This window comes from Heteronotia binoei, chromosome 5, assembly GCF_032191835.1.
Source record: "Heteronotia binoei isolate CCM8104 ecotype False Entrance Well chromosome 5, APGP_CSIRO_Hbin_v1, whole genome shotgun sequence".
Classification (NCBI taxonomy): domain Eukaryota; kingdom Metazoa; phylum Chordata; class Lepidosauria; order Squamata; family Gekkonidae; genus Heteronotia; species Heteronotia binoei.
The window spans coordinates 132,369,468-132,394,235 of record NC_083227.1 but is presented as its reverse complement, the minus strand read 5'-3'; the positions used below and the strand labels follow the sequence as shown (position 1 = coordinate 132,394,235).

At 42.2% G+C, this 24,768-nt stretch overlaps 1 protein-coding gene across 1 annotated transcript in view; it reads right to left on the bottom strand.

Annotated features, from left to right (window-relative positions):
• TRPC7 (transient receptor potential cation channel subfamily C member 7) overlaps positions 1 to 24,768 on the bottom strand; it is a 255,159-nt gene that overhangs the window by 76,502 nt on the left and 153,889 nt on the right. Inside the window, exon 4 of the mRNA XM_060240416.1 lies at positions 4,606 to 4,770. Within this exon, the coding sequence (XP_060096399.1) occupies positions 4,606 to 4,770 (165 nt within the window). The remainder of the gene's footprint in view (positions 1 to 4,605; positions 4,771 to 24,768) is intronic.

The following is a 24,768-nucleotide window of genomic DNA, read 5'->3' as shown; positions in this document are numbered from 1 at the left end:
CCTTCAAGTGAAGGAGAGGGAAACAATGTAAGCTACTTTGAACCCTCACTGAGAGAAAGGTGGAGCAGAAATGAAGTAAATAAATAATATATGGGGTAACCCAACTACATCTTTACAACTGGAAGACTTGCCAAAGGGGTTGCAGATGGAGATGGTTATTCTGAAGTTTATTGTATCTGTAACAAATCAGAGATCTAGGGGCAGCTTATTTCAATGTACTGTTCTAGCTCTGGCTGGTACACCTGACTGAAACTCTTGAAGTTTATTTAGGTCAGAGGGAGTGAGAAGCTAACCCCATTTTGCCAGCATGAAAATGGTCTTCTGCTCTTGAAGTTTCACTTTGGATTGTTATTTGTTCTGTGCTATGCAGAGCTGAGTGATCAGTTCAGAATTAAGGTCCCCACTCTTTTGGAATCAAGGAAAGCCTCCATGGGTGAGATCCAAAGGTGGGCTCATTATCTGGCCTTCCTTGGTAGGACTAGACAATGATCTCTTCTGGTACTATGATACTAAATAAAGGAAGCTATGAAGGAAGATGACAGTTGCTCATCTGAATTTAATAAAAAGTATTAGGCACAATCCAGACAAATTTAAGGGTCTTTAAGTTCCAGTAATTTCACCTGGGATCTTCCAATACAGTCTCCTTCACTAAAATGAGTGAGATTAAAAAAACTTTCGTGCCCATGCTCACATTTAGCACATTAATACTCAGGAAAAGAAATCTTACCTCAGTATTAATAGCAACATCCTCTGAAACTATTTCTGAAAAAGTGAAACTGTCTGAAAGTCTAATGAATTACATTTTTTCTCTCAGTTCTTAGAGGCTTCTTTAGCCTGATATATGCTGATACAGTTCTAAAAATTTGCTCCAGCATATTTGCCTGTAGCACAACCATGACAGCTTGAAATGTTGTCATCATGTCATTTCTCAACATTAATACAAATGCTTCCTTGCAATACTTATTTAAACATTTATTTGCAGGAGCACATATCTCTGAAGGGGGGCATTAAACAAATTGAGATCTAGGATTTCTGCAATTAAAGTAGTACAGCCATTATTACTGAAATGAAGTTGACTCAGTGTCAAAGCAAATGAACATTTGTTAATATCATTTCTCTTCTCCCCTGATGTCAGACATTCCATATTCAATCTGTGTTGCATCAATATTTCATGTTCTCTGTCACTGAGGAAAGCTGTAGAAATTTTCCTTGGAGTGATATCTTTCGAATCTTCATAAAAATATCATTTATGGCTGGATAAATAATGCAAATCTTCAGAAGCTCTGAATCATCTCCAAAAACAAACGTGAAGAGTTGGACCTGTTCTTTAATATTTCTGCTCAGTTGGTGCTCTGCCTCTGCTATGGGGTCATAAGGTCTGACCGTATTGTTACTACTGCTTTAGTTTCACAAAGCTGCCTTTATGTATGTTTTGTGTGTGTGTGGGGAAGTGGTTAGAGTGTCAGTGTAGGATCTGAGGAACCCAGGTTTGAATCCCCACTCAGCCATGGAAGGTTGCTGAGTGAAATTGGGCCAGTCACACACTCATAGTCTAACCTATCTCATAGGGTTGTTGTAACAATAAAATGGAGAAGGGAATGACGTTGTATGCCACTTTGGGTCCTTACTGGGGAGGAAAATGGGGCATTAATAATAGTAATGTGTAGTACATTTAAGATGTTGGCATCCAGGAAAAATGACAGAGGTATAACACTAGAAAGACAACAGGAGAATGTACAAGGAAGCTGGGTCTTACAGTGTCACCATCACTGGTAACCTCCCCAAACAGCTGACACCTACAATGTGCTATACCAGATACTAAGTAGAAATGTGTAGTTGACAGAAAGCGTCTAACTATACATTTGAGCTGGTATGGGGATCCTGTCCCCCATCTTGAACCCCAATGCCCATGTCTCAGGCCGACTTCCATTCTACATCTCATTGCCTGTTGTGACGGAAAGCTATGGGTTAACCAGAAACTGAAGACGCACAGTGCCTGTGTCAGGTGACCTGAGGGTGGGGGCCAAAGTGCTCGGAGCTCTCAGGGAGGGAAAGTGTGTGAGTGACAGCTAACTGCTGAGGCAGTCAGTCAGTCAGTTCGTGTCTGACAGAGTTGGTGCCTGTCAGAAGTCTGAGGCAGGGAGCCTGACAGAAACTGAGAGAGTCAGTTCGTGCCTGACAGAGGCTGAGAGGGCAGCTGATTCTTTGAAGGAGCTTGAGACGGTGGCGGGAAAGTCTTCTAGAGAGGACAAGCTGACTGCAAGCTTGACAAAAACACTGCGTGTGTAACCAGTGTGAGTCAGTCAAGACCGAAACAATCACAGACACCTATATACAACTCTGAAGAACTAGTGAGGTGGTTGAGGGAGCAGATGTGGGTCTAAGAAACCAGAAGGGCTAGGAGTAGAGGCTCCAGTCGACGGGTGAGACTTGACACATCCTTCCCAAGAGGCCAGCTTTTGCTAGAGGTGGCGAGTGTGTTATATATGGAAACTGTGAACTAAAAACCTGAGAGACCTAAGCAAGGAAAAGTTATTGTAAAGCCTGAAACAACTGAGCAACGTGTTAGCCTGTGTAAATATCTCCCATATCCCCAAGTTAAAGACTTTATGTTATAATAAATATCTGTGGTTTGAGTTAAAGTTTCTCTGGAGCCTATATTTTTGGGAAAAACTAACAAAGCTGCTGTGGTCCCCTACGAAGTGAATTATATTTTCATCAGATAACAAAGTAAAATACCCTGAAGAGACTGAGTTAAAGAGATCCAGTGAGACCGTGAGGCGGGCGCTGTTATACCTGTACTCCTATTTCCTTTAAAACTGACATATGATCATTCCTGTCTAGTCTCAGTTTAGGCATAGCACAAAGACATGATGTCATTAACCTCACTATTGTTGGCATGCCTGTTTGAATGATAAGTTACTAGAGTCTGACAAATCAGGATCTGAAATCCACATTAGATGTTGGTTTTTTAACCACATTTTGTCTTAAAATAGAGTTTCACATAACAAATAGAAGAAAACATTTTGGTTGGATCCTGGTTTCTTCCCTACTGCCCTCACACACTCCATGGCTACAGAGACAACTGCACAGAGTAGAAACAATGAAATCTGTTTTGTCAAGACAAACTAGAATCTGAGAGATTGACCAATTTTGCACTAGAACTTTAATCCTGGTTTAGCCCTGTCCCCAAGCTGACATTCTATACTAAAATAATAGAGTTGGTTTCTCTGATTCTAGTGTAGAATATCAGTTTGGGGATAGGGCTAAACCAGGATTAAAGGTCTAGTGTGAAATTGGTCATTGTCTGAGACCAGAATTCTGGGCTCACAAATTAAAATAAATTAAAACAAATATGGGTGCATATTATGCCTGAACTGAGCCCCAAATTCAATAAGGTAAGTTTTGTAGAAAAGCTTGATGAATGTGAAATAGACCAAAAGAGTCATTCAACTTGTTTTTAAAAAGACAACAAGGGTTGGATCCTACAACTCCCTTTTGCTAAGTTTTTCTTCAAAGGAAAAAGACAAAGGAGAATAGTGTTTTCTGAAAATTATGTTCTGGAGGATGTCTATGTTAGTCCATCATAACAAGCTAAAACAGAAAACAAGTGGCATCTTAAGACTAAGTAACTTGATTCCAGCATAAGTCTTAGTGAGTGAGAGCTCATTTTGTCTGGTGGAGAAAAGCTTCCTCTGATTGGTGTTGTTAGAAGAAGGCTCAGTAGAAGGGACTCAGGATAATAACATTTATTTATGTGCACAAGTAACTCTTTTGGAGCATTTTCATGACAAAGGTTATACATTCCACATCTTGCCTTAGCTGGTTTACAAGTTTAAGCACTTCCTTCAAAATGCAGGGAAAGATATTCAGCATTCTTTTCAGCTCTGCTTCCAGGAACATATGAAACTGCCATAAGGTGAGTTTGTCTAGCAAGAACCTTGGCAGCACCTATCTAAACTCTTTCCCATCCTGCTGCCTGAAATCCTTTAACTAGAGATGCCAAACATTAAACCTTAGTTGCATGCAAAGCATACATTCAATCACTATATGATGGTCCTCCTCTCTTTTTAGATGGAACCATGGCTCTTTTTGTCGAATAAGCCCAGCAGGAACTCATTTGCATATTAGGCCACACCCTGACATTACCATTGTTTCACATAGGACTTTTTGTAGAAAAAGCCCAGCAGGAACTTTTTTGCATATTAGGCCTCACCCCTGACGCCAAGACAGACAGAGCGGTGTTCCTGCTAAAAAAAAAAGCCCTGGATGGAATCTATTTCTCTCTCCAAAGTTTCCCCTTCCATAGCTATAGCTGACCTTGGGCATTTGTTTTACTTGACAATGGTAATAATCCCTTCTCTATTTATTTTATACTTTTGCCCTTGTCTCTAAATATTTTCTTTCCCTTTTCATTTTAGCACTTCCAGGAGAGACCACTCCCCACTACCACCCAGCATCTGACCGAGAAACTCTCAAGATTTCCTTCTAACTCTTGTGCAATGTAATAAAATAATATTTGTTCACTTGCTCAGTTCTGACTTCATACCATGCCAGTGGGATATAAATAATGATAAACAAACATGCACCTTAACCAATCTGTACCTTGCTGCAGGGAGCTATCCAATATGCTATGGCGAGGAATGGAAGGCCTATGGAGACTCCAAAGACAGCCAAGAATTTCACAGCAATCGACTGCTGACGTAAGCCTGAGAGATTTTCATACCACATGGTGAGCAACTGCTGCTGACAGTTGGGATGGGCAACAAACTGCAAGAGGAAAGTATAGGTAAGCATTGCCTGAAAGAATATACAAAGTGACCACACAGACCTTCATGGACATGTGGATGGTAGATCTGCGATTGGAAGCCAAAAAGGTACAAAAAAATCAGCACATCTTTTGCATATTTATTACTTATGGGGAAAGCGCAGACCGAAGTCCTGAAGAAATGACATGTTAGCACCATACATTCAATTCTCATATTCTACCTCTTATCCAAGAAAATGTGAAGTGTCTCCAAAAATCAAACCTATTATTCATGCATATTTGTTCCCTTTTCAAACACTGTTGGCTATCAACCAATAGAGAACTATTAGCGATAGGGAGTTAAGAATTACTATCTTATGTATGGTCCCTCTTTTGAAAATCTATCATGTACAAAGCACAGGTACTAAATATTCCCATGATTGCTCCTATAAACCTAAGTAATATGGGATGCAAAGAAACTGTCATACAATAGCACTGTCTTTATGTTTTGTCAAAAATATGTTGGATCCTAATATATCATTGCATAAGCAGAAGCAGTTGTACAAATGGGTCTGCTATTTTGTGGGTTTCCAATTTGAGATACCCTCCCCACTCTGTATCCAGCGGTCTATGACCTGAGACTCTTCTGACCATCAGTTTTTCAGGTGGGACAGGGGGGGCTATAGCAGACAAGAGGAGGCAAGAGATATTTATTCCACTGGTGAAACTCATGGTTCTTTGGACACATTGCATTATTTCTGTGCAGAAACTGTTTCACATTGCAAAGTTGCTGGGTGTGATCAGATGAGCACTTTGATCCATTGTCATTGCTCCTCCCAAGTGGATTTGAAGTGCTCAAACAGACAGCAACATCTGGCTCCCATTTGCAGTTGTTAACCTCCCATGCTCACCCCTGACTTTCCTGACACCACAGAATGTCTGGTCTTTATGGATCCTACTGGTCTCACAGTGCTTCTGTGGATGTCTGATGACTCTCTTGTGGGGTGAAGCCTTTTGGGAAGTCAGATTGCACACTTCTGTTCTGCTGCCCTTCCTCCCTTGAGTTACAGCTCCCTTGAGTTACAGATGTGCACTCCAAAGCACTACTTGTGCATTTCTTCACCCTTCCCTGCTTGTTCCATTCACCCCTTTCCCCCAGCTGAACTGGAGAGAGCCCCCTTCTCCCTCCAGAGCCGCTACCTTGCCCATTCCTTCCCTGAACTAAGGTGTCTTTGTGTGAGGCAGTTAACAAAGTACATATAAATGCATATTCATACCCCCCCCCTCTCTCTCTCACTCACTCACACACACACGCACACACAGAAACTTCTTAGAAATGTGTTCTCTCCCTCCAGCTTTGAAATGTTTGAAACACTGAATTTATGAATTCGGGAGTAGGTGGGCTCTCCTTTCTTGGAGGTTTTTTGAACAGAGGCTAGATGGCCATCTGACAGCAATGAAGATCCTGTGAATTTAGGGGGGAGGTGTTTGTGAGTTTCCTGCATTGTGCAGGGAGTTGGACTAGATGACCCTAGAGGTCCCTTCCAACTCTATGATTCTATCAAATACACAGTCTCAAAAACACTTCCCCCCCACTGAACGACATATCCCAGCAGTCTCCTCCAGCAGTCCCATTGACCACCAGGTGTTGCTATTCTGCCAAGAGTTTGAAGTGCTGCTTCCCATAAGCACTTATGTACATGCTCAAAAGATAAATGATGTTTTAAAATACCCACCACTCCACTCTGTGGCTGCCATGTCTGATCAATCAACCACAGGGAAAAAGTGCATGGAAGTGGGTTAAAGGGGGAGGGTATCTGGTTAAAACTCTCCATTTTAAAAAAAACCCTGGGTCAATTAGAAGTGGGTCACACTGGATCAAACTGCATGTCTGATCTATAGAAGTGTGTAAATTATGCTCAGTTTCATCCCACAATAAAACATTTAAAGTCATTGTGAAACAGAAACTATATGGCATGTAGTCCTGCAAAAAAAAAGAAATCAAATTATGTTGTGTATCAAATTGAATTGCCTTAGCAATATGCTGGACCTTTTCACAAGTAGAATAGTCCAGAGAGTGGCTTTAAAACTCAGATCTGATTCATACTCATGTCACTTCTCTTTATTTCCATTTTTGCAAGTGAGCTACTCAAAGGAACCGTATAATGTGTGAGCTGGGAATGCATGTATTCCAGACCTTCCTACTTTTATGATTGCAGAAGCTCATGAATGTACCTATCGTATCACAGAAATTTCTACAGATTATACATATATATATATATATATATATATATATATATATATATATATATATATATATATATATATATATATATATATATATATATATATAAATGCACTGATTGTCAACTGCCCTCTACCAAGCATTCTATAATATTGGACAGTTCATTCAAAATAGAGTTGTGTAGAGCCAACACTGGGAATCTACATTAGCATGCCATTGAAATGTAGATCATCATCTTGAAATGTGAGTAAGGACGCTAGCTGATGGTAAAACTGCCATATCAAAAATAGCTACAAAGCAACTGACTGAACAGTAATACATACATTCCATACAATCACTCCTATACTAACATTTATTTATTAGATTTTTTTAAGTTGCTGCTCACCCAAGGGGTCTAATAGAAACTTACAACATAAAAACCAATAAGGTAAAAGCAATATAAAATCAAATATAAAATATCAACATTAAAATCTTGAACTATTAAAATACATGGCTAGTGCCATTCCACTAATAAAAACAGTCCAAATGTGTGGTAATGTCTAAAGGCCAACAGAATACTGTGATCTTGTATGCCCTGTGCAAGTCTATTGCAGAAGACAAACTACATTGCCCATTCCTCCATGCATCTATGGACATGCTGCTCTGTCAACAGCAATAGTTCTGATGTGGACATGGAGCTCTGTGTGTGCGGATATCCTGAATTCTCTGCCATGCTGGCCAATGTTTCATATACATAATGCGGAATTTTATGTTTGATTGTTCGATATTCTCCAATTCATGGAAAAGTCACTGTTTATCTGATGCTCCATGCCTTGCATGGAGCTTCCATGATTGCACTGGATTGTATTTGTCACCAGGTTACAGGGTGTATAAAACAATACAAAGAAAGTCAGACTTACTAGGAGGGCCCTAAATCCCACTTTCCTCCTTAGTCTTTTAAATCAGGAAGTGGTATCCCCATGAGTTCTCAGCTCCTAAAGATGGCTCATATTTGCTTGCTTTTCTTTCTCACAAAAATACGTCTCTTGATTTCACTAAGACTTGAGAATGAGGTTTTGCTGAATGCAGACTTAAAGATATTTTGCCATTGACACCAACATAAATGCATCTCTCCCCCCCCCCCCCCCCGCACTTGATTCTTTGCAGGAAAAAGCCAATAATCAAAATCAGTGCTTGCTTTTCATTTTTTCATGTAGAAGAAATACAGAACACCAAATCTGCATTTAATCAAATCAATGGCAACTGCAAAGTCCGAGTCCAAAACATTTGTACAAAACAAATGAACTACTAATTAGTTTTAATGTTAAAGCACCATTAACATCTCCTGGGGGAGAATGACATCTCACATTTGGGATCATTAAATATTGTCTAATTTGAGCTTCAAAAGCCTACTGAGGGTGAATATCTACAGCTGGAGCACAAAGGAACTGTGAATGCTCCAGAAACAGAGTGTGACCTAGATAACAAAAAAAGCCCTGTCACACAACAGAATAGTCATTCTGTGGATGGATGACAAAACAGATTAATTTGCATGGACTTCCTGTAGTCTTCCGTGAATAATGGAGGTACTTAATAGCTGTTTGGGATATAGCAAGCTACTTGTTCGGTTGGGGCTTTTTAATGAGTAATTATGATACAGGTGGTAGTGGAAAGTGCTGTCAAATCACCGTTGATTTATGGTGACCCTGTGGGGTTTTCAAGGCAAGAGACAAACAGAGGCGATTTGCTATTGCCTGCCTCCAAATAGCAACTCCTGACTTTGTGGCAAACCCTAACCCTAATCCCATCTAAGCACTAACCAGGGCTGACTCTACTTTGCTTCTGAGATCTGATGAGATAACCTGGGCCATTCAGGACAGGGTACTTATACAGGTGGATTATAGCATTTCAGCAATGGCAACAAAAACAGCCTTTACTCCATGGCAGTTAGGAAAGAGGTATCCAGCGCTGCCTTACTGCAATTTACCCTTTTTATTCAGATGAATGGTGCAGCATACTTGCAAGACAAATAAAAGTCACCTTCATGAGATGTTTCATGAGAACCCATCAGGGACCAAACCTCCACCATCACCACCTGTTGTTGCATTAAGATTTGAGATGAGGTTTAAACTCTGGAGAAACACCAGGCATTACGGAGCTGCTTAACTGTTTGTTCTCTTTGTGATTTTCCCCTGCCAATAGGCTTCAGAATTGAAAGTGAGGCCAGAACTGGAAGTGAGGTCAGATGGAAAGAAAACAGCTTCAGCAAAATGTCATAAGGGAGAAAAAGAGGGTGGGGTCAAACACTTCTCCTTTTCCTATTTCAGTGCTTCCTTGCAAATACCCTCCCTCCAGCTACCACATTTTGTTTCCCTTGGCAAAATGAGATCACACATTTGCCCTGATAACATTTACCTCTGCACTCATAAAATTAAGCTATTAAGCTGTCACTCAAAAATAAATGACAACTCATTTGCCCAGCAATATGTATAACAATAAATGAGATACAGGAACCCAGGGAAAATAATTTTTGCTGATATTCAGGAAGTCTATACTTTTTCTCTTCTACCAAAGCTGGGTTCATTCTCCAATCTATTCAACACAAATGCAATTGCTTGATATCAAAGTGTGGTTTCCTAATGACAAAATCAGAGCAGCTTCACAAAGGACTTTTATTACCTGAGATAACGCTTCTCTAGTTCGCATCTTTTTTCCTCCAGAGTAACTTCATCTATATCACATATAATGTGACTGACTGTTAATAATCTTTTGACATGATTAAAGATAAAGATAATGAAAAAGAGAGATAAAGGAAATGTTATTATCATACTTTATTGTATTTGAGGGAAAGGGAAAGAAGATTAAGGCTCTTCAAGAGGAAATTTAAACAAAAAAACCTGGAAGAAAAGTGTTCAAAGGCAAGAGCCCTGGGGATAATATGACACATCTCCATATAAATGATATCGTAAGAGGGGAAAGTACATTGAACATCCCAAAACAGCAACAATTCTTACTTGCGAATGTACTACTGCAGCTGTCACAGCTATAACTAACACAGTGAGAGAAAATAAAATGGCAGCATTTATTGTTTATGTTTTCAAACAGCAGTATACTCTTTGTAAGCATACAGTCATTATAATCAATGGAGGCTTGGATGTTAACATCAGAGAGATTATTATCATGCACTGGCATTATAGTGGACATAGTTGGGATTGTCCAGTTAATGCAAAGGCTACACCAGGTGGCAGCTTTACCCAAAATTGATGCCGTACACTAGCATGAAGCTAGAGGTGGCAGGGAGGTACCTGAAGGACAAGTGACCAAGTAGCAGAGGCTTTGAATGTTAGTCTCCCTGTTTTGGATTGTTCTACCAATTTTTAACATGCTGTCTGCTGGTCTGCACATGGTAATGTGCATATACAGATGGCTTGGGGGTGGCCACAAATACCTTTTGTATTCTATGTAGACAGGTACGGTGTCTCTGATCTTATATCGTCCTGTTCTGCTACACTCCCCATCCTCCCTTGTTGCAGTAAGCATGGGAGCATAAACCCATAATGCTGCACCAATGACACCTCTTCAGCTGGCACACAACAGCAGCTCACTACAATGGATCATGATGATCCACTGGATGAAGGAATAGAGGGAATGCTTATTAAATTTGCCGATGATACTAAATTGGGAGGGGTTGCAAATACAGTAGAAGACAGAAACAGGATACAGGATGATTTTGACAGGCTGGAAAACTCGGCTAAAATAAATAAAATGAATTTTAACAGGGATAAATGTAAAGTTCTACATTTAGGTAGGAAAAATCCAATTAATAGTTATAGAATGGGGGAGACTTGTCTCAGTAGTTGTTTGTGCAAAAAGGATCTAGGGGTCTTAGTGGATAATACGCTGAACATGAGTCAACAGTGTGATGCGGTGGCTAAAAAGCCAAATGCAATTTTGGGCTGTATCAACAGAAGTATAGTGTCCAGATCACGTGATGTGATGGTATTGCTTTGCTCTGCTAAGACCTCACCTGGAGTATTGTGTTCAGTTTTGGGCACCACATTTTAAGAAGGGTATAGACAAGCTGGAACGGGTCTAACAAAGGGCGACAAAGATGGTGAGGGGGTCTGCAGACCAAGTCCTATGTGGAAAGGTTGAAGGAGCTGGGCATGTTTAGCCTGGAGAGGAGGCAGCTGAAAGGTGATATGATTACCATCTTCAAGTACTTGAAGGGCTGCAATATAGAGGATGGTGTGGAATTGTTTTTTGTTGCCCCAGAAGGTAGGACCAGAACCAATGGGTTGAAATTAAATCAAAAGAGTTTCTGCCTCAACATTAGGAAGAATTTCCTGACAATTAGAGTGATTCCGCAGTGGAACAGGCTTCCTCAGACAGAGACTAGATGGCCGTCTGACAGCAATGAAGATCCTGTGAATTTAGGGGGAGGTGTTTGTGAGTTTTCTGCATTTTGCAGGGAGTTGGACTAGATGACCCTAGAGGCCCCTTCCAACTCTATGATTCTATGATTCTGTGAGCCTATGCTAGCCAAAGCAAAGCAGTTTCCTCTGTACCTCATATTAAATATGCCTGCCTCAAGCTTTGTTGGAGTCTGTTATTTACATACAAAAATGTCAGGGGCACAAGGAATGTAACAACACAGGAAGAGCCTGCTGAACGAGACTAGCATTCCATCAAGCCTAGAATCCTGTTTTACGCAGCAGCAGACCACTTGCCCTGGATGGCGAACAGAGTATGCAGGTCAAGACCCTCCTCTGCTGCTACCTCCGAGCCTTGGTATCAAACGGTTTTCTGCCTCTGGGCATGAAGGTTCCCTTCAGTCACCATTGTTAACAGCCACTGATAAATTGTACAAAGAAGGCTGTAATATACCTCAGGCCTCATAAACCACAGGAAATGGAATGTGAGAATACAGTCTACATTTTACCTGCAATATACATTGATGTTCCAATAATTATTGTACAAGAGAAATAATCTATGGCATTTGAAAACAAGGTATTCAAAGACTTCTGTTACCAGTTAATTTAATTCAAAGACAGCTGTTACTTTAATTTAACTAGTATTGCCAACCTCCAGGTTGGGGCCTAGAGATCAGTTGTCCTGGAGAAAGTGATCACTTTGGGGAGTGGACGTTCTGGCATTATACCCCAACTGTGGTCCCTCCCCTCCCCAAACCTGTCCTCCCAGCTCCATACCTAAATCTCCAGAAATTACCCAGCCCAACGATGGGAACTCTAAATTTAGCTAATCTTCACAGTACATAGGAATACATAAAGGGTTTAAAAAAAAAAAAAAGAACCTGAAAGTTAAAAAAAATTGTGAAGAATTTTCAACCAAATCTAAATATATTGAAATAATTTATATTGTCTACAAAACAAATATTGGTGGTGTTCTAGATAGCCTTGAAAATGCTCATCTTTCCTTTCTTATTAAAAATTTAAGCTGGAATAGAAGTTATATATTCTATTTCCAGTAGTCAGACATATTTTTTTCTATTGTGTTTTCTCTATAAAACATAAATAGAATGATTCTGTAAGCTCTTGAAAATTTTAAGTCAACTTGTTGCTCAACATAGAAAGATTTGGACTCTGGTCCTCAAGTTAACACTGGGCTTGGTAACAAACTGTATTTCCCAGCAGCTAGCTGTGAAGCCCACCCCCACCACAGTATTGCCTTATGTTAATAGTGTGAATAAAGGGAAAACATTTTGTTTAATCTAAAAAATTAAATTTGTTATCTTCAGTGCTTGCTAATTTCAATTTAAACCAATCCACGTATTATTTTTACTCTTAAGTGACATGACATTTGTTTGATTAGAACAGGTTAACACTACTACCTCTCTGGTATTATTATCCCAAAGTTGTTAATATTGTGTCTTTTCAACTTCGTTCCCCCCCCCTCCAATAAATGAACAATTAATCATATTTATAAGACACTCAAATATCATGCAACATGTAGATTTTCTTCACTCAGGAAATTCACGGGAAAAATCAGGCAAGTCCTTACCTTTACATTCATTTTTTTAAATTTATTACATTTATTAGCTGTCTTTCTCTTTTGCAGTACTCAAGGTGGCATATAATATAAATAAAACATTGTAAAAACTCAATAAACGACCATTATAAAACCCATAAAAGTCACAGTTTAAAAACTCCAAATAGGACTGTGAACCATAAAAGCTAAATCAATCAAATTGTCGTCTTAAATAAAACTGTCTTCAGTTGTCTCCTGAAGATCAACAATGAGGAGGCCAGATGCACCTCCTCTGGGAGGTTGTTCCACAATTGTGGGGCTGTCATGGAAAAGGCACTATCTTGTTTGCTCACCAAATAAATGTCTAATTGGTGGGACAGTAAGGAGGGCATTTCCCTGAGTTCTTAATTCCCAGACAGGAACATATGGGAGAAGATAGACATTCAGATTAGGGATGTGCAACATACACACACAAATCCAACCTGGTATTTTTTTGTGTTCAGGTATATTGAATCTGAAAAATATTGGTATTTCTCAATATTCCTGAATCCTAATACAAGTATGGTATTCAGATTCAGGAAATATTTGGGAAACACATTTTTTTTTCATCTCCATTACACCCTATGTAGACCATCTGTCGTCATACAGTATAATGAAGAATCAATCCAAGGGTACTTGGGGCTTGGGTGGGCTGTTTTTTTGTTTGTTTGTTTGTTTGTTTTTAGATAGAGGCACCACATTTGCAGCATAGTTGCTGGTGCCTCTCCTCAACCCTACCCCTCTCAAGTTATAAAAAGATTAGAACAGGGAGTCCAAATCTATGGGACCCCTAAGAAGTTGCCCCCATCCTCCATTGCTTTCAATGGAAGAGAAAAAAGGCATTTGAAGAGACCACAGTCTCTTTAATGGCTTTCTCCAAGCCATACTGCTGCCATGATGGTGTGACTCAACAAGTGAACACAAATGGTATTTAAAGAGGCCGTGGCCTCTTTGAATGTTTTCTCCAAGTTGCCCCTGAATAAAAGCCGGAAAATATCAGCTTTTATTCAGACACAGCTATACTGGTAGCAAAATCTGATTTGGCTCTAACCCCCTTGAAAAAGTATCTTTCTTTTTTTCCTTTTCAGATAAACCAAATGCACACCCCTAATTCAGATATCCCAGTTCCAAACTATGTAGTGCTTTAAAGGAGAAAACAACACTTTGAATAGAGCTTGAGGGGGGGGGGGGCAGTTTGGTGGCCAGTATTATTGTTGTAGTATAGAGCAGTGGCCCTCGACCTTTTTGGCACCAGGGACCGGTTTTGTGGAAGGCAATTTTTCCATGGACTGGTGGAGGTGCTGGGGGTTTTGGCACTCAAGGTTGCCCCTATGCCCACACTCCATCTCTGCCCCCCATGGGGGTCTTTAAATGAGGAGTGGGCAAAGGTCTCTGGCCCCAGGGCCAGCCCACTCACCGTAGCCCCAGGGCTGGCAGGGTAGGAGCACAGAATTCGGCTTCCCCCTGCCCCACACTCTAGGCAAATCCCTGTTTGATTCCCCAGCCTCCTCCTCCCTCCGTTCTTCAAAATTTTAAGACCCAGGAAGGGGTGGTGAAGCACCATGTTCTGGGCTCTTTAAAGGCTGCCCCCTGCTGATTGGCTGATCTGTGGGGAAAATCACACCGAAGGCTGGGCTCCTATGCCCCTCTGGTGCACTCACAATCAGTGCTGGGGGCAATGGCAACAAATGACCTGCTGAAAAAGTGTCGCCACCTTTCTTCCTTCCCACTTTCTTCCTGGGCATGGGAAGGAAGTGGGGAGGAGGCATGGGAAGCACCGCAGTTTCAGCAGATTGCTTGCTGCTGTTATCCCCAGTGCTGATCGTGAGCATGCCAGAGAGGCATAGGAGTCCAGCCTGCAGCGCGGGGTGTGTGTGTGTGTGTCAGCCTTTAAAGAGCCCTTTAAAGAGAATGGGGTGCTTCACTGCCCCTTAAAATTGTGAAGAACGGAGGGAGGAGGAGGTGCCGTGGGGGGGGCACAGCACCACGCAGCACCGTGGAGGGGGGCAGTGGGTCAGCAAGGCCCTGCGTGGCCCAGTTGCTAACAGACCACAAACCGGTATCAGTCCATGGACCGGGGGTTGCTCCCAGTAGTAGTAGTAGAAGAAGAGATTGGATTTATACACCACCCTTCACTACCCAAAGGAGTCTTAGGGCAGCTTACAATCTCAGCAGACACCCTGTGAGGTAGGTGGAGCTGAGATAGCTCTAACAGAAACTGCTCTTGAAAGGAACAGTTCTGCAAGAACTTGTGACTGACTCAAGGTCACGTCAGCAAGTGTATGTATGTGGAAGAGTGGGGAATCAAACCTTGGTCTCCCAAATAAGACTACACCAAACTGCCTCAATCAGCAGTACTGCTCAATCAGCAGTAGCTGGACTCAATCAGCAGTCTAGCTGCAACATTCTGCACTAGCTGCAGCTTCCAAACACCCTTCAAGGGTAGCCCCAAGTATGCACATTGCAGTAGTTCAGTCTAACTAAGGCTAGATCAGGCTGACTGCATAACTGACTCAGGAATGGACATAGTTTATGTACCAGTTAGAGCTGGTCAAACACTATCCAAGCCACATCAGCCATGTGCTTTTATAAGCTGCAAACATGGCTTTTCAAGGGGAGTATAACAGCATCCACGACAGGGGAGATCTGAAATCGCTTGTCTGGTCTGCCTTTCTACTAACCCAGAGAACCTCTGTCTTGTCAGGATTAAATTTGTTCACTTTCATCCAGCCCCATTTTACAAAACATGCAAATATACAAGATGTATGGTATTTAAGCTTTTGTAGTTGCTGTCAAACAGACTGCTACAATGTTCAGTTTAAATCTCCATCCAAAAGAATTTATTACAGAACTGAAGTTTTTCAAGAGCAAGGAGTTCTGTAACACACTAAAGACTAGCCTATTTTTAGTGTAGGGTCCACTTTTTAGATACAGTTTTTTCAGAGTTATAACATTGTGTAGTGCAGGGTATTTTTTCTGGGGGAATGCACAGGAATGGAGTTCCAGAACTTCTTAGTGGAAACAAAATTTCTCATAAAATGTCTAGAAGTTCATGAGGGGCACTGGGGAACATGACAATCTTTGATTCAACAATGTTAAAACACAATTGCTTCAAGTTCATCATTCAGTGTTAGGCACAAAAAGCAAGACCTGAAAAAGAACTGAGGAAGTCGGTGATATGTCTAAAGTTTGGAAACTGCTTTAAAGTAGAGGTAAATATGAAAATAATATCATTGCAAAGAATCCTGTGTGCTTCTCCTTAATTTCCCTCTTGAGAGTTCCAGCACCTCTTTTTCCAAGGGGGAAAAAAAAGCCCTGGTGTAGTGTTTGAGAGTGTCAGACAAGGATGGAGGATAGTCAGATTTGAATCCCCACACTGCTACAGATACCCACAAGGTACCTTTGTGCTGGTCATATATTCTCAGCCTAACATCTCAAAGGGTTGTTACGAGGATAAAATAGAGCAAAACAGCATAAGTTGCTTTGGGTCTCCATTCCAAAGAGAGGTAGAAGAGTAAATTAAATCCCTTTCCACCCCCACCCCCCTCTATTTCTGGTTAGGGAGATGGAGGGAAGGAAGGAAAGCAGAAAGGCTGTGGAAAACAAATAGCTGAGAAATTGTTATTCTGAAAATGAAAGTATATTGGGAAGAAGAAGAAGAAGAAGAAGAAGAAGAAGAAGAAGAAGAAGAAGAAGAAGAAGAAGAAGAAGAAGAAGAAGAAGAAGAAGATGATATTGGATTTATATCCCGCCCTCCACTCCGAAGAGTCTCAGAGCGGCTCACAATCTCCTTTACCTTCCTCCCCCACATTGTGGGAGCATTTTAAAGCTTCAGTGCAGCAAAAAAAAATCCTCTTTAACTTTAAAAAACACTAACAGCTAAAATGGCCTTTTCTTGATTTTCTCTATAATAAAGAAAAATATCTTATGGAAGCCAGCAAGAAGGGTCCTGATTCTGAAAATCATTCCAGTCAGCAATCTGAGAACAAACAAGTATATTTTTGTAATTTCATAATCTTAAATTTTCCCCATTATCTTCCAGCTCCTAGTTAAGGCCACAAAGCACTGATATGGATAGCTCAGGTTAGCGGTTGGATGGGAGACCATCCAGGGTCACAACACAGAGGCAGGCAATGGCAGTTGGCAAACCACCTCTTAACATCTCTTGCCTTTGAAAATGGAGTCAACATAAGTCAGCTGTGACTTGAGGGCAAAAAAGGGCCACAAATGTAATATTTTTATGCTTTTCTCACAGTACTTTAAACCTCTCTTGCTCCTAGAGAGGTCAAGCCTCCCTCTAAAGTGGGCGACCTCCCAGCATCCTGCTGCTTTGCCAGCTGGCACCTGAGGAAACGAGGGGGAGTGGAATATGCACCTGATGTTGTTTCAGTTAAAAACTGAAGTGACATTGTAGGAGGTCAAGGGTTTTTGTAAATTTATTGTGGAGCTTTCATAAATTCTAGAGCATCTAATAACTTCACTTCTGTTTTTTACAGAGATAGGGTTGTCAGCCTCCAAATGGGGTCTGAAATTTCCCTGGAGTTATAAATGATCTCCTTACTACAGCAGTGGTCGAAGTATTTTCAGGTTCTCTTCAGTGCCAACCGCGTAGTTCAAGATTCAGCAATCCACCTCACCCCACTTCAACCAGTGAAAACAGAGTTGGATGAGATCCCCACCCTAGAAGAGACTGTTAAAGCCATCAAGCAAATGAAAAGTGGCAAGGCAGCGGGAGTTGATGGAATCCCACCAGAGATCTGGAAGCATGGGGCATAGTACTACATAGCACACTTCACAAAGTACTTGTCACCTGCTGGGAACAAGGCAAACTACCACAGGACTTTCGCGATGCAATCATCATCACTCTACACAAGAACAAAGGGGAAAAGTCAGACTGCTCCAACTACCGGGGGATAACCCTGCTCTCCATCGCAGGCAAAATCCTTGCCAGAATACTCCTGAACAGACTGGTGCCCACCATTGCAGAAGAACTCCTCCCAGAGAGCCAGTGCGGCTTCAGAGCTAACAGGAGCACCACCGACATGGTATTTGTTCTCAGGCAGCTCCAAGAGAAATGCAGGAAACAGAACAAGGGTCTATATGTGACTTTTGTCGACCTTACCAAAGCTTTCGATACCGTTAGCAGGAAAGGCCTATGGCAAATCTTGGAACATTTAGGATGTCCCCCAAGGTTCCTCAGCATGATCATCCAGCTACATGAAGACCAGCGAGGCCAAGTCAGACACTGCAACGACCTCTCGGAGCCCTTCCCAATAGGCACAGGTGTAAAGCAAGGCTGTGTTCTCGCGCCAACTCTCTTTACGATCTTCTTTAGCATGATGCTTCAAAGAGCCGCAGTAGATCTAGATGATGACGATGGTGTCTACATCCGCTATCGCACCGATGGCAGCCTGTTCAACCTGAGGCGACTAAAGGCTCACTCCAAGACAATGGAAAAACTTATCCGAGAGCTACTGTTTGCTGATGATGCTGCACTCGTCTCCCACTCGGTACCAGCTCTGCAGCATATGATGTCCTGCTTTGCAGAGGCTGCCAAGCTATTCGGCCTAGAAGTTAGTCTGAAGGAGACAGAAGTTCTCCACCAGCCTGCACCCCAGGAAGATTATCACCCTCCCTGCATCACTGTGGGTGAATCAGTTCTGAAGACAGTCCAGCAGTTCAGCTACCTGGGGTGCATCATCTCCTCAGATGCCAAGATTGACAAGAAGATTGACAACAGGCTGGCAAAGGCAAACCGTGCATTTGGCCGACTGCATAAAAGAGTGTGGAGCAACAAGCATCTGAAAAAAGGCACAAAGATCAATGTTTACAAAGCGGTTGTGATGACAACCCTCATCTACGGCTCCGAATCGTGGGTTTTATACCATCATCACCTGCGACTCCTTGAGCGCTTTCATCAGCGCTGCATTCGCACCATCCTCAACATCCACTGGAGTGACTTTGTGACCAACACTGAAGTTCTCAAGCGGGCGGAGGTTACACGCATCGAGGCACTGCTGTTGAAGACGCAGCTGCGCTGGGCAGGGCATATTTCTAGGATGGAAAACCACCGCCTTCCCAAGATTGCTCTGTATGGCGAACTTTCCACCGGCAATCGAAATAGAGGGGCACCAAAGAAGAGGTACAAGGACTCCTTGAAGAAATCCCTTGGCACCTGTCGCATCAACCATCACCAGTGGTCTGACCTAGCCTCAGATCGCAAAGCATGGAGGCACACCATCCACCAGGCTGTCTCTTCCTTTGAGAACGCACGCATAGCTGGTCTTGAGGACAAAAGGAGATTGAGGAAGAATCGCACTGCTACAGCACCAACCCCAAATCAGACTTTTCCCTGCAGCCACTGTGGCCGGATCTGCCTGTCCCGCATTGGTCTTGTCAGCCACCAGCGAGCCTGCAGCAGATGTGGACTACTGCACCCTTCTTAAATCTTCGTTTGTGAAGTCAAGCCGAGAGAGAGACTACAGCAGTCTGGCCTACTTGTGAATATGGCAGCTTTGGAGGGAAGAATCTATGACATTACATCCCTGTTGAGCTCCTTCTCTTTCCAAAACTTCACCTTCCCCAAGCACCACCCCAAACCTCCAAAAATTTCCCAAGCAGGAGTTGGCAACCCTAAAACCAGTAACTTTCATGCTGTGAGTTTCCTCAACATGGTTGGAAGCCACCATTTTGCCACTCACATGGAGCAGGGATGCAACCGTGGCCAGAATTAACATGATGCAACCCCCTACCCCGTATTATATGCATGCTCAAAAATGCCCCCACATTTTAATCCTCAGTAAAAAGAAAATGCAAATTCCTGAAATGTACCTATCTTCTTTGTCCCATACCCCAAAGAGGTGTTAAAACAAAATGAGGAATTTTCGAAGGAGGAAAATATGTGCATCACAGAACTCCAGAGTAGATTAGCAGCTGTAGTTGGCACCCTGTCTCCTAATTGGCCATTGGAGATAAGACTAGCTGTGCCAACTTTTTAAAAATTGCTTCAACAGCACCTGCCTTCACAGTACAAGGATCTTCTCTATGTGACTGAAATTTTGCTCTGTGCATGCAAGAAAATATTTAAGCAGTACTGTAAAGGCATCCTATCAAGCAGAGCTTCTGCCTGAAATGTTGAAGGGTTACTGTTAGGGTTAATCAAAACATTACTCCTGACATTCTGTGGTTGGCTTTGTCTCCTTCAGGAGAGGTTTGGGGGTTGTGCCCACCACCATGTGACAGAATGCCAAAGGTGCCTGCAGGTTCAAAGAAGATGGGGACCCCTGCCTTAGTTTTATCTTCCTTTTCTGGTTCCTCTTAGGTAAATTGAATGATTGATTCCTTTTCAAAGTTAGTAGAACTCTGATAAAATAGAAATGTAGCTTTATGGCAAGTTTATTGTACCCTTCCTCAGTTTCTTTTAAAAGAAATTCTGCATAAAATGTTATTGTGGAATACTAGCATATTCTACTCATACAAGACCGGTAATATCTGTCAACTGACTCCCCTCCCCCCAGTTCTAAACATTGGAATACAATTCCCTCGACTTTTGTATTTGCTTCATTTTAACACGGCACTATGAAAATAACATACATTAAAGGCTCCACTGCTTTAAAAAATATGTAAATTGGGATCACTCCGGGTCACAAAACCTTGAAAAAAAAACTATTAATGGATTTAATTAATCCTTTTAACTTTAGTAATCAGAATTTTTATCTGTAGTCTGGGTCACAATTTTATTCCAACTATTTTGGCATTTCCCATGTAGCTAAATGATCTCTGGCAGCTGTCAAGACAGAGGCTTAAGCCTTCAAATAAAATTAATCACATATGCAGAATATACCTTATATGAATATGTTTCAAGACTCAGTAAGGACAGAACTAGTATTTATCCAAACTTCTGGCAATAAAACACATTGAATAAAAATTTATGCCTACATTAATATAATTTAGAATGTGTTGAATAGCTTCAGTTCATTTAAACAGAAAAGTGCAGCATACCTGTAAGCACTTTGGCCATTTGATATTATAGGGTTGCCAGGCCAAAGGTCCCAGCAGGGGAACCCTACCTTCCAACAGTGATGTCATTGTGTGATGTCCCCAACACAATGACATCACATCTGGGTGATGTCACTATGCCATATAGTGATATTCTGTTTTTTGGGCAAACTCTATGGTTTCAAAGCAAAAAAACCCATAATGTTTTTGCCTCAAAACCAAAGCATGGCACACAACATAATTGATGTAATGTCATCACACAATATCCTGCCATCCCCTGGAATACCCTCCAAATCCCCCCACCATCATGACGAGTGGACATGGCATCCCTATTTGATAATGGGCAGTAGGCATCACCACAAAATGGGGACTGAGGAATTTTCAAACCAAGCATTATCTTTGATGGCTGTGAGTTTGGAAGCTAGTCTTCCCTAAACTGATGCTCCCTGAATATATAAAAATGATGCCTTGTCTGAACTTCTAAAGTACCTCTTGCCCCAATTAGGCTGAAGAAAGCCAGGCTTCACTGATCACTTTGAGGAAGAGATGGTCAGAGAAAGAAGCAAATGGGTGCTAAGAAACTCATGCTCCTCTTGGCCACCATTTTAGAAATCATAGATATGAAGCACTGAAAAAACTACATTAGGACAAGGAGGCCTGTACTTCTTGGCCAAGAGATACTAAAGGTTATTACTAATTAAGGGGAACTACACAGCCTCTTATGATCTTGGGGAACCTGTCTCTGGTAAAGAGCAGACCTTGTACCATTTACAGGACTGGCGTTAGGGGTTCTACTGCTCGAGACAGACCCCTGCACCACGCCCCCCTGCAAGCTCCCTTTATGGAGCTCATTGTGCACGTACACTTTGCATGTGTGTGGCATGATAACATCATCAGAAGTGATGTCATCATGCAGGGTAGCGGGGAACGAAAGAGCGACAGGCAGCACACAAGAGTACTGCCGCGCCACCACTTTCTCATAAGAATATAAGAACATAAGAGAAGCCATGTTGGATCAGGCCAATGATCAGTAGCAAAAAACCCCACCAACCAAGTGCCACCAGGAGGTCCACCAATGGGACTAGAAGCCCTCCCACTGTGCCCCCCCAAGCACCAAGAATACAGCGCATCACTGCCCCAGACTGAGAGTTCCAACAATAGGCTGTGGCTAATAACCAGTGATGGACCCCTGCTCTATATCCCCTCTTGAAGCTGTCTATGCTTATAACCGCCGCTACCTCATGTGGCAGTGAATTCCATGTGTTAATCACCCTTTGAGTGAAGAAGTACTTCCATTTATCAATTTTAACCTGACTGCTCAGCAATTTCATTGAATGCCCACGAGTTCTCGTATTGTGAGAAAGGGAGAAAAGTATTTCTTTCTCTACCTTCTCTATCCCATGCATAATCTTGTAAACCTCTATCATGTCACCCCACAATCGATGTTTCTCCAAGCTAAAGAGCCCCAAGCGTTTTAAACTTTCTTCATGGCCTTTTTTATTGCAATCACACACTCTCTCGACATTTTCAGTATGTTATCTACCACAACCCCAAGATCTCTCTCTTGGTCAGTCTCTGCCAGTTCACACCCCATCAACTTGTATTTATAGCTAGGATTTTTGGCCCCAATGTGCATTACTTTGCACTTGGCCACATTGAACCTCATCTGGCATGTTGATGCCCACTCACCCAGCCTTGACAGATCCCTTTGGAGTGCCTCACAATCCTCTCTGGTTCTCACCACCCTGAAAAATTTAGTGTCATCTGCAAACTTAGCCACTTCACTGCTTACTCCCAACTCCAAATCATTAATGAACAATTTAAAGAGCATGGTACCCAGTACTGAGCCCTACGGCACCCCACTGCTTACCATCTTCCACTGCGAAAATTGCCCATTTATACTCATTCTCTGTTACCTATTAATTAATTAGCCAGTTTTTGATCGACAAGAGGACTTGTCCTTTTACTCCATGACTCTCAAGCTTACTAAGGAGCCTTTGATGAGGAATTTTTTTTTAAAGCTTTCTGGTGTAAGCCAAAATGCTCTCAAAACGAGGTTGGGGAATTGTCATTTGGGTACCTGGCTCACTCAGGATCTTTTTACCTGTGTATACAGGATTCCATGTCCAGAAAATAATGCTTAAAATATTAGGGACTCTAATTAAGTAAAACAATTAAAATTTATTGAGAAAAATATAGGCTTCCATACAAGATAAATGTTCATAAACAGATAGAGAGATAGGGGAACACATGGGTAGACAAACAGGGTGATATTTACCGATTGTAGTCTTCAAGGAAGGCTCCAACAGCGACGAGCGAGGAAGTGGGAAAGGGACCCGAAACTGATCAGGAATCGGGGATGGATCTATGCAGCGGAAGTTGGGATACTGATAGAAGCACACCTATGGGTAGCTAGTCCACAGATTATAAGGACTCTCTTGAGCTCCTAGGGGATGGGAGGTACGAGGGAGGAGAAAGGTGGTCAGCTGATGCATGACCACCCAAAAAGGGGAGGTTTCGCAGTGACCATAAGGGCTGGACTACTGCGACAACCAATAGGAAGTTCATTGGTGGCACCTAATTGTGTACCTGTTCTTGACCAATGGACTGGCTTGGATCCTGGATACCTGAGTGAACTTTCAGGTTGAAACGGACCAGGGGGAGGCTCCAAAGTGACAGTTCGGGAGAAGAATAGAAGTGATTACTGGGTGGGGTGATACTTAAGATTATTGGATTTATCTAAAAGGGTGGCAATAGAGAGTCAAATTATGGCCTAGGTAACACCCAGTTTATACAAAGAAACTTGGCTCTGGCTGAAGATGGTCTTCCTTTTCTTCTGTCTTCTCCTTGGCACTAGTCTTTGTCTAAAGTTCTGTTAAACAAAGAAAGTGGCGGTTGGACGATTAACCGCTCCTGGGGTGGGTAGGTTGCTTGCAGGCCAAAGGTAACATCTGGTGTGTATGTGAGCCATCCGCTTCGCTGGAATGGAGTCAAGCCTGGTAGGAAGATGGCTGCGTGTGGTGTTAGCCCTCCACAGTGGATTCCATGGTCAGTGCTTCATAACTGTTCGCCTGGATAGCTCCTGGTGGCGCAGTTTCTTCCGCTCCATGGCTGGGATGGACGTCATACGACGGGAAGCCGACTGTTCTCCTGGAAGGCACTCTTGTACCGGTCTTGAGTGCCTTTGTAGCATTATGGCTGCTTGTACTGTATAAGTCCCTTTCGCCCCTGGATAGGTTTACCCACACTCTCTGGCCAGATGTGTGTGAGTTACTTCTCCAGGTGCTCTGGCAACCAAGCTGGTAACTACGACGTTCTGTAAGGGGTTTTTTCCTCACACTGGAAGTCAAGGTAAACAACAGCTATTGGGTCCCCTTTGTCCACATGTTTGTTTACTCCCTCAAAGAACTCTAATAGGTTAGTGAGACAAGATCTTTCCTTACAGAACCCATGCTGAGTCTTCCTCAATAAAGTTTGTTCATCAATGTGCCTACTCATTCTCTCTTTGATAATGGTTTCCACCAACTTTCCCGGTATTGAAGTCAGACTGACTGGCTTGTAATTTCCTGGATCCCCTCTGGAACTCTTTTTAAAGATGGGGGTGACATTTGCTACCTTCCAGTCCTCAGGAACGGAGGCAGATTTCAATGAAAGATTACATATTTTTGTCAGGAGATCCACAAGTTCACCTTTGAGTTCTATCAGAACTCTTGGATGTATGCCATCCGGGCCGGGTGACTCATCAGTGTTCAATTTTTCTATCAGTTTTAGG